Source organism: Pipra filicauda, unplaced genomic scaffold (genome assembly GCF_003945595.2).
Source record: "Pipra filicauda isolate LSUMZ 115617 unplaced genomic scaffold, ASM394559v2 scaffold14_size4853619_pilon, whole genome shotgun sequence".
NCBI lineage: Eukaryota > Metazoa > Chordata > Aves > Passeriformes > Pipridae > Pipra > Pipra filicauda.
In genome coordinates this window covers 1333985-1350386 of record NW_024103985.1, presented here as the reverse complement: position 1 = coordinate 1350386, position 16402 = coordinate 1333985, and the positions used below count along the sequence as shown (strand labels likewise).

General features: G+C 42.8%; 1 protein-coding gene across 1 annotated transcript in view; it reads right to left on the bottom strand.

Moving 5' to 3' along the window:
* Positions 1 to 5001, bottom strand: part of TMEM132C (transmembrane protein 132C) — a 200658-nt gene extending 195657 nt beyond the window's left edge. The window contains exon 1 of the mRNA XM_027733163.2: positions 4803 to 5001. Within this exon, the coding sequence (XP_027588964.1) occupies positions 4803 to 4848 (46 nt within the window). The 5' untranslated portion in view covers positions 4849 to 5001. The remainder of the gene's footprint in view (positions 1 to 4802) is intronic.
* Positions 5002 to 16402: the final 11401 nt, after the last annotated feature.

The window sequence follows — 16402 nt, the reverse complement described above, 5'->3', positions numbered from 1 at the left end:
AATTATTTCCAAAGATTAGATGCATCCACAGGCTTTTACCAGATACCTCTAAGTGAGGAGACTGCAGAAGCTCTGAACTTTCAATGCACCATTTGTCCGTCCCTGTTTCAAAGGGGTCACATCTGTCACTAGAGCCTGAGCCAGTCCACAGAACACAAAACAGTACAACTGCTTGAAGAGCTGAACACTGTGAAACTGTTTTGCCAGGGTACTGAGTCTGTAAGGAAGGCTGAATAAAATATAAAGGATTCAGGCCTCTAAGAGCAAGTCAGGACAAGAGTTTGAACTAGACAAAAACAACTTTTCTGGCCAGGAAGCTATTGCTAATGACTATGAAGGACAGACAAGTCAAATTACAGCCAAACACCTGAAGTTGACACCTTGTAGCATCACAAAATATTACCTGTATTTGTATCACTGTGGTGTTTAGACACTAAACAAATCAGAAAGGTCCCACTGGACAAAGTGGCCAAACCAGGATCAAGTCCTTCACCAACAAAGTGACAATCCCAGTGGGTAAGAGACAAAGGAGGAGATGACCAACAAAAACAGCAGGACAGTGGTACTCCTGAAAGTAAAGAACAGGTCCCATTCCTGCTACACAGCCTTTCACTGCCCTCTCTGGGTATCAGATCTCTCTCCTGTACAGTAAATGCCTCCTTCAAACTGATAGACAAGTATAATTTTAAGTCACCCACAACCTTTGTTTGCTTTCTCTTACATCCTCAGTTTAACTTCTCAACATTGCTATGAGATGCTTTTCAGTCGCTGTCTTTACACACTGAAGTTCTCTCAACTTGTTGCTATTTTCCATCTTTTATCATAATGAGCTTTTTGTCTCTCTCAGAGTAGCTGGGACACGTCTAGTGGAGCCTGCCAGATGTGAACCACTGCCAGGATCTCAGTGTGGCAGCACAAACTTGCATGCAGCTTATGAGTAAATTCAAGAGTTTACCAAAGCCTTGAAGAGAACTGGGATTCAGCACCAGAAATCTGACACCTCTTTAATGGCATGATCATACTCTGAAGATTTCCGACCTTCATTCACTTATTTGTGTCTTGACTGCCTTAAATAGGCGTGACCCTAACACAGTGACAAACAGCTCTGAGAGATTTCCTGCAGAGGGGCTTTACCTTGAAAACTCCACCCAGGAAAGTTTGTATTCCATCACTTCTGGCAAGTTTGCCATTATTCAAAGAGTTTCTGGCTACTCCTTACAAGTCACCTTTCCAGTGGTGCTGAACCACTACTTTGTCAGGGGAGTTTTAAAAAAACCACACAACCAAATCCCAATTCACAATAACCCCCCCATCCTTTCATCTCAATACAACACAGTTTGTCAATACTTGCTAATATTTGGCCATTTAAGAAAGCATAACATTTCGCTGTTTATTAAGTTATTTCATACAAATATTTAGTTCCCTGATTCAAGAGCCAGGCACATATTTATGCATTAGAAAAGCAACTACAGGGAGTGACATTTTATAACCCACAGTCACGCATTTAGAAACATGCTTGAACAGCCATTTGTAATACAACTGCTGGGTATTTTACTAGGTGAGTACAGTGCCTAATAAACTTTAGCATCTACTACCACACATGAAAACAAAGTAAATTGGAGTATTAATAGCTCTATCTCCATTTTGAAAGTGTTATATCCAGAAGAGATATTAGCCACTTATAAAAACTCCATGCAGCTATAATTTAACATAATGCAAGTTCCTGCTGGCTTCTTAGCTAGCACTAACATGATGAAATTAAGGAAAAAAATGAAAATTTAGGAAGTTTTCCATAACAGTAGGGTATGCTATGCCACTGGACTTTCAAAATAAGATATAAAAACCCTTCACTGCTCAATTAATTTAAAATCAGAATGAACCAACATTCAAAATGAAGAGCCTCAATCAGCCTCCACTGCAGTGTAACTCAAACAAGGACAGTACAAAGAGCAGAACCACGGCAGGTGCTGTAGCAACCTCTGGATGCACAGCTGTGCTTGCATTTGTGTTCATACACTACTTCAGTACCCAAAATTCTGGTAACTCCATGCCCCTTTGACATCTTTGCTCAATACTTCCTTGTACATATACACTCCTTGTGCAAATGAATCCATCCTCTGGCTGTGCATCCTTAAACCCTTTTTTAGGGCTTACTGGATTTTGCAGTTCCAGTTTCTGTGAGCCTTGTTCTACCTCACGGCTAATAAGAAACTGAGGATTTCCAGTTATCTGTTCATTACACAGTAAAGTAAATCTGTACATTTGTGTTCACATTTATGCTCTGATTCAAGAAAGCTATTAAAATAAATAAATAAATCTCACTTCAAGCTCGTGAATACCTCCTATAGGCTATAAAGAGGCTTAAGCACATGCATTAGCACTTTGCTGAAAAGAGGTCATTTCCTGAAAGGAATATATATACACTTGGGATTTACTTATGTAAATACGATTTCACACACATACCCTCCACCAGGGAACAGGCATCCAATAATTGGTATGTAAAACATGTGCTTGTACCTAAATGCAAGAGCACTTTTGCACACTGACTTTTATACATCCTGGTCTGACTAGGGGCATGGCTTAAATTAAATGCCAAGCTTCTTTCTTGAGTTTGAATGAATTAACATTATTGGCCAGATAATAACCCCAGCATAATGGCACACTGAAGCCTAAGGCAACATTTCAGGAGAATTTTCTTAGAAATTCAAGCCTGATAGGAGATGCTAATGAGTTTAGAGGAGTAAATATAGCTCTTTAAATAGCAAAGGACAACTTGTCTATAACAGTAAGTTTCTCAGCACATTTACAAACGTTTTCGCTTGTGAGCTATAAAGTGACTTTCATTTAGTTGGACTTCAGCTCTCCAGAACAATCACTATCCTCACACACCAACAAAGAGAGTGCAAATACACGAGGGGAGCGCAAATGAAATGCTCGTTAAGGCCTCACAAGGAAACTATACAAACACCTTATTTAATAAGTTTAATTAACTGGCTCTTTTCGAAATCATACAGTGCCCAGCAATGCTGAGAGAGCTCTGCTTTTCTTCCCTGAAGGAAAGTAATATTTTCTCTTTTATTCTCACAGAGCACAGCCCCGAAGCCCCGAGAAGCAGCTGCTGGCAAGGCTTGGCTGGGGCACCACTCCTGACTTCTTTACAGCATGGCTGGGTCAATGCTGACCCAGGTTCCAGCAGGGAGAAACGCTCCCTGCCTCCTTTGAGGAGGCTGGGTTATTTATGAACTCCCACTGTAGCACTTTCTCCCACCCTTAAGAAGCAGCATAACCTCCTATTTCTCTTATACTAATATTTTCAGAAAGAAAATATTCATATATCGGTGCCTAACTCATATATTAAGTCTAATGCAAACGCTTATTGGAGAGGATGCATTTGTGACTGTCAAAGCTGCCTCAGAAAATGCCAGACTCTCTTTACAAACCTTAATCCCGTGCAGTCTCTGAAGGTGAGCACGGAGCTGATACAATTCTCACCTCCAGGCTACAGCAGTCAAAACAGAGACCCGTGTTTTAGATTCTTCACATCAGCACTTTCAGAGCACGTCAAGTCACCGGGACGTCCATTAATTTTAATGTACATTAAAATGACCGGCATTAAGAGGCCATGCAATTTTCTGCCAAGTACTTTGTTTTCCCTGCCGACTGGGGTGGGAAAAGTCCCTTTATGAATTGCTACTGATTCCGCTCTTGCTTCACTCTTGAGATACTTCCGTATCTCTCACGGCTGCCTCTACAATCAACTACCCTGGGAGAGAGGTTGGCAGGACTGGACCAAACTAAACAATGAAGAGTCTTTTAGGAGTAATCTTCTTACGGCAGTCAAAGAGCACCACTAATACCAGCAGGATAAAAGGCAAAATTATTTTTTTATTCCTAAGAATGGCAACGACAGCAGGAATTGCAGATAGCTTAATAAGTTTCCACCACCATGCCCCCCCTCCTCCCTGAAAAGAAGGAGAAGGGCATGTTTTAATAAAATATCCACAACCATCATGGTCTGAGCAAGAAAACAAGAAGTGTTAAGATACAGCAATCACCTTCTACTCTGCACAGAAAAAAACCCTATTGGGATCATGCACTATTTGCATCCCTGAATCACTTCAGAGAACATTTCCCTTTGTCAAAGGGACTCTCTGATCACAGAAGTTCAGCGATGAGAAAAGCCAGCAGATCATTCAAATGACCTCTCTGTTAAGCCAAACATGCTCCTCAGCTGTCCCTTTAATCAAGATAACAAGCACCTGGTCCAGTCCAGGTGACAGGGCTTCTATTCAGGCTCCGGAGCTACCACCGCACAACTCCGGTATAATTCAAAGGAGGCTATTCCTAAACACTGTCATGCACCGCTCTTGGAGCTTCCACCGCTCCCCAAATTCCGTTCCAAGCTGGGACTGGGACACCCCTTCCCACAGAGAAGCTCCTTTAACACAACACAGTCATTAATATGCATCTGTAAAGATCTCCATCGTTCAGGATGAGAGAAAGGAAACTTTGCCCGCTTCTCAGTCAAAGGGAAGCTTACATGGTTAAAATAAACAGGAGAGAGAGAAAATCGGAGGGCGGGGGGGGCGGGCAGCGAAATTTCAAAACACAGCACAAGAAATCAAGCAGAGCCAGCGGCAGCATTTAAAGGAAGAGGCGAGGGGATAGAGGAGGAAGGGGTCATTTGGTTCGCACGGCGGGCAACGAGACACTTCGCTCGGGAAGAAGGAGTTGCAGCCGCCGCAGCCCGTGCGCGATCAACTGGTGCCTGCGCTGCGCTCCCCGCCGAGCCCCCCGCTTACCTCCGCAGAGCAGCGCTCCGAGCAGCATCCTGGCAGCCCCCGCCATGCCGAGGGGCCGCGGGCAGGTCCCGGCGCGGCCCGGGGGGCTCCGGGGGCTCCTCCTCCGTTAGCTCCGCGCTCCCGCCGCCCGCGCCATCGCCGCGCTCCGCCCGCCGCCCGCGCCGGCCCCGCCGCCCGCGCTACCCCCGGGCAGTGCCCATGGCCGGCAGCGCCCCGAAGGTGCCTCGGCACCGCCCCGAAGGTGCCTCGGCACCGCTGGCGCTCCCCGGGAAAAAGTTTTACGAGCGGGCGAAGCGAAGGGCGGGGGAAGGTCCGGGAGCCGCGTCCCCCCGGCCGCGCTGCCCCGCCAAGCCCCGAGCGCCCTCCCCGCCCGTCTGCGGGGCCGCGGCCGCGCCGCGCTCACAACACTTTTCTCGCAGCGGATTGAGGGAGGGACGGCTGGAGGGAGGGGGCACCGCCGGGCCCCACCCTCAGGGGGCGTGAGGGGACGGGGACTGCGGGAGCGATGGAGCGGGACCCGGCACCGGTGACGAGGTGAGACAGCGGCTCAGAGCGCCGGGGGGTGAGGGAATGAGGGGCTCCTGCCCGGCGGGCACGGCAGGAAGGGGAGCCCTGGCCCTGAGGAGGGGAGAGGTTCCTCCCTGGCATCACCACCACAGCCCTGCGCTCCCGCTTCCCTCGGCCCTGCTGGAGAGCAACGTACAGTAAAAAAAGAGAAAACCGAAAGAAAAGAGCCCCGTCAAAACACGAGACCTCACTGTGAGCGTTTCCCTCCAGAGAGAGGGAAACCCACTGCGAACCAGGTTGGCCCACCTGTGTTCCACCCGGCTCAGCCCTGCCATCGCCTCCTCGCACTCTTGTTTTGCTTTTTTGTGCACATATTCAGTTCCATCTTCTAAACGGAAATCGCAGGCAGTGTTTTCATCCCTATTCATTTAATTTCGTGCTTTCCCCTGGGTATCCTGGATAACTTCAGCTGGCATCTCTTTCTCTTTCTTGCGGCGGAAGTGTAAATATTTGTGGCCTAACCGTAAACATACTTTTAATAATATTTACTGCAGCTGTGGCACACAGCAAGCAAGGGGCAGGTTAGCAAGAAGTAGCAAGTATTTGAAATACTGTAGTTAGGAGGTTCTGAGTGCAGAAATCACCTAAGTAGGGAAACAATACACAAACACACACTCTATGACAAAGCAACACCTTAAAATGGTGCCATATTTTACAATCTGCTGCTTTTATCCTGAGGAACTGGGCTCCGATCCTTCGGGCAAATACAGCCAGTCCTCTGTGGCTGGTTAATGAACCAAAATCAGTGAGGGAACCTTTATTTGTAGTCAGTTCTTGAAACAGGTGTCAAAGTTTATCATTAGATATTACCCTAAATAAAATGAATAAAACGTATTTTGTCTGATTCTTGAAAGGCTCTTGTTCATGCAATACATTATTCTCAATTCAATAAGCCAAGCCAAGCCAAGAAAGAGTGCCTAAACACAGAGGTTTTCCAAGGAGGAACTGCAGAGAACTTTTTCAGGAGTGTGCTTTGTACATTGGTTTACCTTATTTTATTGTCAGTGGCAGCTAACTTAAATGTGACAAAAGCATAAAAAGGATATCATATGGAAGCAATTTTAACATAATTCCTCTCACGAGAATGTAAAGAAGCATTTCTTGGTGAAAACTCATTCAAAAATGTGTAACAGCTTCGGTCTCGTCTGCTTGATGGTAGATTTTGCTAGACACTACAAATATTTGTTAGATGAGTTTAAGTAAAAGAATCCAGCAGTCGACAGTAAAACACAGCAGCTATCAAACATTTATGTCCTGCACTCGAATTCAGAGATAATGTAGACAATTAATCTCATTTATAAGGGAAAGCAGATGGAGTGACAAGAAATGCTATTTCTTTCCAAGGCAACTTTTACTAAGGGACCAAAACCCAATCTTATCATCATTCATAAACTACCAACTGCTTTGAATTGTGAAGAAAATTTCAGTATGATATGATATAAATGGATGGAGCATGAGATTATTCAGAAATACTGACAGATAGTATTTAACAAGTCCGAACTGGAGTGTTGGTGTTATTTCATAACATGCTCTGAAGAAAGTTTTGAAAGTTGCACATTGAACCCATTGGCAGAGACTTTTATGGATAAGATAACAAGGTGATAAAGATGGTAAAGAAGTCTGGATGGAATAGGTTTTGCTACAACTATTCTTATTCCTTTGAAATTTGATTTCCTGTCGTTGTAGATACAGTAACTCAATACCAGAATTTTCAATGCAAGCTCTGCCTAAGATGATTTATTTAGGTTTGCATTTTCAAAGGGACTCGAAGGAGTTCAGTACACAAATCACACTCAGATTCAAAGATCTCAGATGAATTTATTGCTTAATGCATTTATAATTAAATACATGGGTTGCTGTGAACAATTTGTGGCAACAGCACAATTAACACCATGCATAAAAACAAAGAAGTGTCTGAAGGCAGGGGAGAGGATATAAGGAGTCCTGGAAAAGGAAACTGTAATACTGAGATGAAATAATACAGAAAATGTCATTACTTACCTTTGATACAGGCCAAATTACGTCTCTAAATGTGTAGGCAAAGGCATTCTCTATATGTTAAAGTATTTGCAATCCTGAATCTGTTGGATTTTTGTGATGTTTTGTGGCTCCAGAGTGGGTTTGTAGGTTTAAAGTTAGATTCTGACATTTTATTCATGGTGATTATTATGCTGCTCCTCAGATTATCCAGTTGACTTTCAGGCTAGTTTGCAGAAAATAGAGAACATGAATGGAGAGGAATTTGGTCCTAAGAGTTTGATTCTGTTCACACTGAAGTTTATGGAAATTTCATCCCCAAGTCCAGGTCTTACCTTGTCAAAGGGTTACTCAAGTGAATAAAGGGAATTAGTTAGGGATTTTAGTTTCCAGTGATTTTTGCCACTAGTTTAGCCCTAGACTTCAGCACATCTTAGTAATGATGTTTCAAGGCATTTCTCTTGAATGTAGCAAATGAATAGCATGAACTTAATTTTGAATAGCACGTAACTTAATTTTCCATAGATTTTGTCACAATTTTTTGGGGTTTGACTTGTAGTCAATATTTCATCAAGAGGTACTTTTAGTGCAGTTCTACGAGAATCTCAGGAGTTTAAGATTTGAAGTCTTTATGGGCTCTCTTGACTTTTAATGGGCAAACCCGAAATTTTCAGTCTTACATGTGGTGTATTCCCTGCAATAAATGCAAGGAAATAAGGAACATGATCAGGAGCAAGGAGAGTGGCAGTGGGCCAAAGCTGACTTCTTAGGGTCAGGCAGCCTCCAAATACTTTCAAATGTACCATATAATGTACTTTAAGCTGAAAATGCAGCCTTTGAGGTCTCTCACAGCCCCCTCTTTATATTTTGCCAACCACAGTGCTGGAAGTCACGTGCCAATTCACTGGCCCACTGCTGAAAAAATGAAAGCAGAAAGAAAAATCCATCAAACCAAAGCTCCTATTTCCATGTGCAGGTAGCAGTTGCTAATGGAGCTCTCCAAGCCTGGCACTGAGGTGCTTTGTACAGTTTGTGTTCTGTTGATGCACCCATTACATCCTTGCAGAAGTTCTGTGCCTCAGATGTATCTCACCAGCATTTCTCAGGTGAAAACATGATCGTATACTTTGAGAAGTAACACTTTGGGTAGGTGATTGAGCATTACAATGGGTACTTACAGCTGTCCAAATTGCTATTTTTTTGTAAGGGAAGGCAAAAGCTATAAAGTTGTCTCATGTGGCACCTGGGATGTATAATGTTCATCATAAAATGGAAAATAGTTGAAGTACAAGATTTTACTCTCTTAACATGACAACATGGAGGTTTAAGGGGGAAAAAAGACTAAATTTTGTGCTGGGCAGATTTTCAATATCAAAAGAAAATTGAAAACCTGTCAACCAACCCTAAGACTGGACTGGAAGCAAAAGTGTATCAGAGGGAATAACCTGATAGGACTTTAGAAAACAGGTGTTGGGATTGTGATGTTGCAGCAGTTTAGCTCTCGTGACATGCTTGAGTATAATAGACATTGCAGTCTGTAACCTTGATTTTAATCATTGTGTAATGAAAAGTAATCTTTGGCCAGTACTCTGTAATTAAGCCAAACCCAAGGATTGCCCTCGATACATGTCAGTGGGTTTGGATGTGATCATTTAGCTCTGGCTGTGCCTGTTACTCACAGGCACATTTAACTTTAGTTTTAGTTTGCCATGTATTGTTATCAGGGCACTACATCATACAAATGACTCTGTCTTTCAGCGTGACCTTAGACAAGTCACCTACACTCCCTCAGTGTCCTTATGTGTATAATGACACCATGTAGTTTGTGTGTGGACTCATAGAGGAAAAAGCTACATATATATTCTACCATTCTTTAAATTATTAGGACTAAGTGAATAAATAGCTTTCTCATTTAATGTGTGCCCCTCTGCTCACTCGTTTGTAATTATTCTGAATTATACTTTTCATAACACATTCTCTTTAAATATAGAACGTTAAATCCTTGGAATGTGATTGTGGCCCCTTCACTGCGAGTGTCCATACTGAAATCACATTCTGTGTTGTCCCATGTACAGGACTCCAACAGAAAGAAAGGGAGAGGGGTGCACCCCAAATTCTGCCAGAGATCTGAAGGCACATAAAGGAATCGAACAAAAAAATATTCAGCATTCAGTTTTCTCCCATCCTTGTACCTGGGTGCATTATCATCTCTCTTCTGTCTCCTGTGCTTTGTTTTGCAGTTAGGAGTATTGCCATTTAAAATGATTTTATTACACTTCAGTGTCAGCATCTATCCTTGTAATAGAGATATAACTTGTATCTCTCCCAGTTAGTCATTCGTGCTGAATGCAGACAGCATGGCCTGCCTTCATATTCAGTACATCTGAAATGTGTTTTTCTACCACAGTGCCTGCCATTGTCATCTCTTTGCTTGACAAATGTTTTTAACAGGGACTTGGGATCCCAAGAGACCGCTGTTTGTAAAAGGAACCAGCTCACCTGGCTGTGATCTTTCCTAGTACACAATATGTATCTGTTGCATGGATCAAAAGTTATGGGTGCCATGGGGGCAGATCCTTCAGCTCTAGATCTGAAGAGGTGACTTTTTTGACCAGAAGACCACTGCTCAAAATGCAAATGAGCATACAGAAACCCAGTAAATATTCAATCACTGATATCAAAGGGATTAAATATGTGGACTTCTGTCCCACCATTTGACACTGCTCCCAAAATGAGGTAAATTTTGGTAGCAATGGAGACAAAATGGCATGTGGCTAGCATGGTTTTAGGTATTTATTGTCTAATTCTTTTCACAGTAAGTTTAGTAAAGCAAGTTTAGAAGTATCTTCCCTCTAACTCCACCATTTGCCAAATTTATCAATGAGAAGCTTCTTGGAAACAGATCCAGGAAAGCAACAAGATAAAGGGCATACCCCTTAAAATGGGGCATTTGACACAAAGCATATCTGGATCTATGAACCTTTTCAACACTTGAATTTCTGGTTGCAATGGCTTCACCTCACACATCAGATGTAGAAAAGTCATGCCATTAGCTAGAGGCAAATTTAATTTCTGCACTTATATAAAAAAATTATGTGCATGCAAAAGCTCTTCCAAAATTTTTAGTATCTGGAATTTTTGAAGAGTTTGATCTTTTTTCCTCGGTGTGCCAAGAATCTCTATAGTAGTGTGAGCTGCACTGAGTCAGACCAAAGGGTCACCTGGCCTGTTTCTGACAGTGGCCAAAACCAGATGCCCTGGGAGGAGTACATGAGGAAAAGTGTGCAGTGATGATTCTTTCCTGGGTTCTGGGGATTTGAAGCTCAGAGAATTCCCAAGACAACAGTTGTATCGATATCTCTGATGTATTACTCTCCCCTGAATTTCTCCAATTCTTTTTAAACTCGTCTATGTTTTTGAGCATCCACAAATCTGGTACCTATTCTAAGGCCAAATACCAGTGGTTTTATACAAAATTAGTGATGCCATGATCCTTAATTGTTTTAATTCCAAAATTGTGATAACTGTATTATAATGGTCAGATTTCAAGGCATCTACACTCGTAGCAAATACTCAGTTACCAGTAATATTTGGGAATATTAGCTTCCAGAGACATAAAACACTGATATGACTTCATCAGTTGAGGACAGAAAATATGGCAGAATTTGAACAAAGCCAAGACTAAGTATTTGTTTTTATACAGCAAATACTTACTGAAATCCCTGGCAGTATTTTTTTTCATCTGTAATGATTCTTCTCTTTGTTTCTTTGTTTTATCCAAGTATTATAACCTGGGACTACATACTCTTGGGAAGGACCTTGCTGGGCTAATTATGAGCTGTAGATTCTACTGCACTGGAAATCTATAAACTGGTAATGTCTGTGTCTTATATAGCATTTTTCATGTGTATATATTGTAGCACTTACATATAATGAATAACTTTTGGAACAATTCATCCACAAGTGGTTTTGATCCCTCTTAGTAATTCTCTTATATTTATTTGCATAAAGTAAAGTAAAGCATCTGCTTTAAAAGTAAAGTAAAGTAAAGTAGAGTAAAGTAAAGTAAAGAATCTGCTAAGTTGGAAGGGACCCCCAAGGATCACTGAGTCCAACGGCTGGCCATGCACAGGACCATCCCCAAGAGTCACACCATGGGCCTGAGATGGGATTTAATAAGTATGGAACACTGCAGCATGTTTTCTGCGATGTGAATTAGCCTCCTGGTTTCGGTTTTAAGACAATTAGTGTTCTTCACATGTACTTACTAACTTAAGAAACAAAAATTCTGCCTGATATCGCAAAAGCGTTTGCCACTTCCCTGCCGCACATTTGGAATTGCTTTGAAATGCTCAAGTCGCATCTGTTGCAGGGCTGCATCCTGGAAAAGGATATCCACTTCAAAGTGGCTAAATTGCTAATCCGGGTGAACCCCGTGACACTGAGCTGGAGTTCAGCCCCTTGCTTTCGAACACGTGGGAACAATTACCGCTCCCTGGAGTCTCGTCCCAGCATCCCCGGCCCGCTGTGCCGGTGGTAGCGCCGTCACATCCATGGCGTATTCCCGGGCAGCGAGCGGGGGGACATCTCCTTGGAGGCGGGTTTGAGCGCGGGGTCGCTGTGGAGGTGTTGTATGCCGAGGTTTGGGACGGGGGGATGTCCCCGGGCCGGGTTCGCAGTGCCCGCAGCTCCCCCTGGTGCCCAGGAGCGCGCGGTGCCCCCGCGGCCGCGCCGGGAGCGCTTCGGGAACCGCCGCGCCCCGTTCCCGCCGAACCCACTCCCCCGACCGAGATGGATTATTCGGTCATAACGAGCATATTATCCTTGCTTAATGAATGGAACGCGCCGCTTTCTTCCCAGGCACTGTCAGGCTTTGATGCAGCACAATTAGCGGAGGCTCTCGTTTAATTACCCGGCATAATAGGACCTGAAATGCTGAAATTCAATCTTTCATATAACTACTGCTTTTCAACAGTCCCCAAGGCTGATGGGGATAATGTTCTAAACTAATGCATATTAGTTTATAAAGGAAACGTTGCAAAACAAACACGGTCTTACAAGAGTATAATACTTCAAATTGCTTTAGGAGCTGTTTGATTGCTGCAGCCAATAACTGTTGTAAATTGGTGAAGATGCAATTAAATAGTCCTAGTTAAAAATTAATAGTAATCTAGCAAGGAGTAGGAACTTTTAGATGTTACTTCTGCATGGTTTTTATTGTTTTTTCCCAATCAAAGGAAGGAAATTTGCAACAAACAGATTTTTTAATGGCACTTTAGATTACAGCTGTCTTTTTAGTATAAGAATGCTGACTCTTGCCTATGTTAGGGAAGATTAGAAAAAAAAAACAAACAAAAAAGCAACAAAACAACAAGCCACAGATAAACAGAACTGGGGAAGTATTAAAAAAAACCTGTTTAGGCATCTAATGGATTAGGATATCCATCTAGACAGGTTTTAAGAAACATATGCATATGCTGCAGAAACTCTTTTGTTGCAGCTTCTTGGCTCTTATGAAGGTTCCAAAGACTTTGATTTGCCTATTTACTTTCAAAAACTTCCTCCAAGTGCCTAAATTATATCATAAAATGAAGCAATTGTAGAACTAAGCCATACCTTCTGAGTGTCTCCAGAGATTAAAAAATTTGAAAATTCAGTTCACTCTCCAGAGTTCACTGTTCAGCCATTTTGTTGTTCATTAATTTAAGGCCTGAAACACACTATGAGGTTCTACCAGAGCATTCTGCTTGACTGCAGAAATGCTGAAATCACCTCAGATATGACTCATAATGTCTCAGGGCTTGTGTTAGATGGCCTCCAGAGGTCTCTCTCAATCTAAACTACTCTGCAATTTTATCTCATTATTTACATGAACCTGAAAAGGACCAAGTTTCATAATGAGAAGGAGAAGAAGAAAGAGGTGATAACTGTCCATGCTGAGCTCTCAGCAAATATGCCTCCAGACTAACTTAGATGAACACCAGAAGGAAGCTGGATGTATTTTGATTTGCAAGTGTCACCAATCCCATGGATATCACTGGCATTGAGGGAAGGATGTTGAAGTGAGGGACAAACTTCAGGTGAGAAGCTGTAGAGAACTAGGCTGCTGGACAACAGCCAGCCCTGAACATTTCTTGCAGAAACCACCATCACCGTTACCATAATTAGAATTTTGATTAAAAACAAAAGGCAATATGACTCTACAGATGAGCCAGAGACTATTTATTATGTTCCAACTAAATATTCATGGATGTCAGTTCGGCCTCTGACATCCCCAGAGTGATGACATACACTTATAACATGCCCTGAGATCCACAGGAACTCCTGAGGGGAACTCCTGAGATCCACAGGAACTCCTGAAGTCTGTCTGTGCTTCCCTCCTTAGCAGCAGATACATCAGCCTTCAGGGTTACAAAAAGCAGCTCAGTCTCCTGAAGTGATGTTTTGGCTTGACAGAACAACCACTAGATATTTTTAATGCCCCTTTCTTTCTCCTTAGAAGGTAGAAATACCAACCTTGTTCTCCAAAAATCTCTATAAAATCCACCTCCTGACTTACAAGGACAATAGCAGGTCTGAAGTGCTCTAGAATATCAGTCAGCAGATGTTTGTCATTTAATTCACAAAAGCTCTTTCCTTCTGATGGGTGACAATGATTTTAACATCACATTCTGCTGAATTTCCTATGCTCGCAGCTTAAATGGCCAAACCAAGCCAGATCTTGCTGCTTTATTGTTTTGTCCACCTTTCTTAGCTACCCAACTTCTGTTAATTTGATAGGTTTGATAAAAAGAAAGCCTCAAAATACATTTCAGCATCTCAGTTCCATTTGGGTACCAAATTAAAAGACCTTGGACTTAAGTTTCTCTGTGAAACAGTGCTCCACATCACAGGAAGTAGCTTTTCCTCTCAGGTACTGCAGAGATTCTGTCATGAAGCTTGTAGGTGCTATAGCAGTTAGGGCTAGTTCTGAATTTCAGATGAAGAGTAGAAGAGAGCATAATTACCTTTAATCTTCTTCCAGCTTCATTTCTCAGCCTTAGCAATTGTCAACACTAGAGAGAGTAATTTCAAAATTGTGCATGTGTTGTTCCAAGACCACATTTCAGTCATGTTATGAAGAGTTTTATTTAATGTAGATTGAATCTGAAGTGCTAGGAATATCAGAGCTACAAATGAATGTATATGATATTAACAGAAGAGAAAAAAAAATCCCCTGCTTAAGCTATCAGTCTGAGCACTTAGGTAGCTGCTTAATAAAAATGACACTGATCCCATAAAACAGCCATGTGAGGGAAGGGAAATTTTATTTGGTTTAGCTGATGATAGTGAGAAGTGCCTATACCTTTTAGGAAATTCCAACTGGGGTTATTATTACCTACAGTGCTTTATTAACAAGCTTAATGGCAATTCAAAGTGAGAAGCTACGCAGGCTCTACAGTCCTTAAGGACTTTCTTCTAGGTCACACTTTTAATTGGCTCTAACTGGGGAAAAATAGGGTGGAGGAGTAGAAAGAGGAAGAATTTTGATGCACTGACTCAGGAACCACACTGAGCAGTATTTTAAAGTGGGAAAGGAAAACCATAGGTTTGCACTGGACAGGGAACTGGTTGTTGGGGGTGCAGCCCCAGCCCTGCCACCTGCTCTGGTTGTGTTGTCTGGCTGAGGCTGCAGCAGGAGGAAAGCTCAGGCTGGGTGAGTGGTGGGAAAGGGAGCAGAAGGGTTGACTCCTCCTTGCAGCTGCAGCAGTCCCTGTCTCCTCACATCCTGAAGAACAGCAAGACTTACAGCCCACTCTAAGTCTTGTGCCAGCTCCACTGCTTTTCTTTGCCTCCTCACTGACTGTCCCTCCTGGTTCCCTTGCACTGAGGTTGGTGTTCAGTGCCTGCCCCCCCCGCCCAAAATGTTTCAGTTCACATGAGCAGCAGGAAAAAAAAAAGCTGATAAAGAAAATGCAAATAATTTGCTGCTTGTCTGACAAATTAAACCAGTTTGGTGAAGATTCCAAAAAAGCGTCATAGCCAGTGCAAGGGAGACAGCTGTGAGCAGATGAGAAGGCAGAACAGAGAAAAAGGGGAAAAGAAGCCAGTTTGTCCCTTTCAGGTACAGCAGGTTGTGAGGCTGCCCGTGGAACTGTACCCCAGGGCACAAGGAAAGGTCACCAGGGTCCTTGCTGCCACTATTATAATGCACTAATATAATTGTTGGCAGCAGTGTATCAGCAGTTCACAAATACAGGAGAGCAAATTAGTCAGGATATTAATTGTGATTTTATTTTTTTTTATGTGGTTCCGGTTCCTTTTCTAATTTCAGAGTTAAGTGAGAGAAATGTTTTCATCTGTCCTAATTGGACTCAGAACAGTAGCTGAAACAAGAGAAGTTTCCTCTTAGGAGGGATCTTTTTACTGTGCATTCCAGGTGCCTTTTCATTTCTCTTTTGATCATGTGAATGTTTTAGTTCAACTTTCATAAACAAACATTTGCCTTAGATAATATAAAGAAGCCTTCGAGTATTATGAAAGCACATTCCAGCACCACAGAGCACCGTGAATGGTCACATTTACAAGGTCAAGCATTCTTGCCAAAAGACCAAAGAGACATATATTATTTAAACAGAGCGACAAAGGGTGAAAGAGCTCAGGCCATTGAAAAGGCCATTGTCTCTCTTTCAAGGGACTGGGGAGTTTAGTTTATGAAACAGAAATCAGATCAGCCCGAGATCGAGCCAGATGGCTTTGCCACCTGACAGGGTTAGGCGATCTGTCTGACCTTTTCGGGAGCCCGCAGTGAGCGGTAAATAGCGCCCACTTGCCTCTTGCTCCGAGAAAGGTCTTTAAACCCCAGTGAAAGCCCAACGCGCCAGTTGTGCAGCTTCCACCGCGGGCACTAACGGGAGGAGGATTTTCCTGCCCGGCTGGTTTTGCCATTCCTACCAGGACTCGCACGGCAGAGGGCCCTGTCGTACAGCTCCACGTAAAGAATGGGATTTTTAAAAGCTCCACTCATTTTCTGAAGCTGAGATAGTTGTTTTAACCGACTCGAGGCTTGCTTGTAT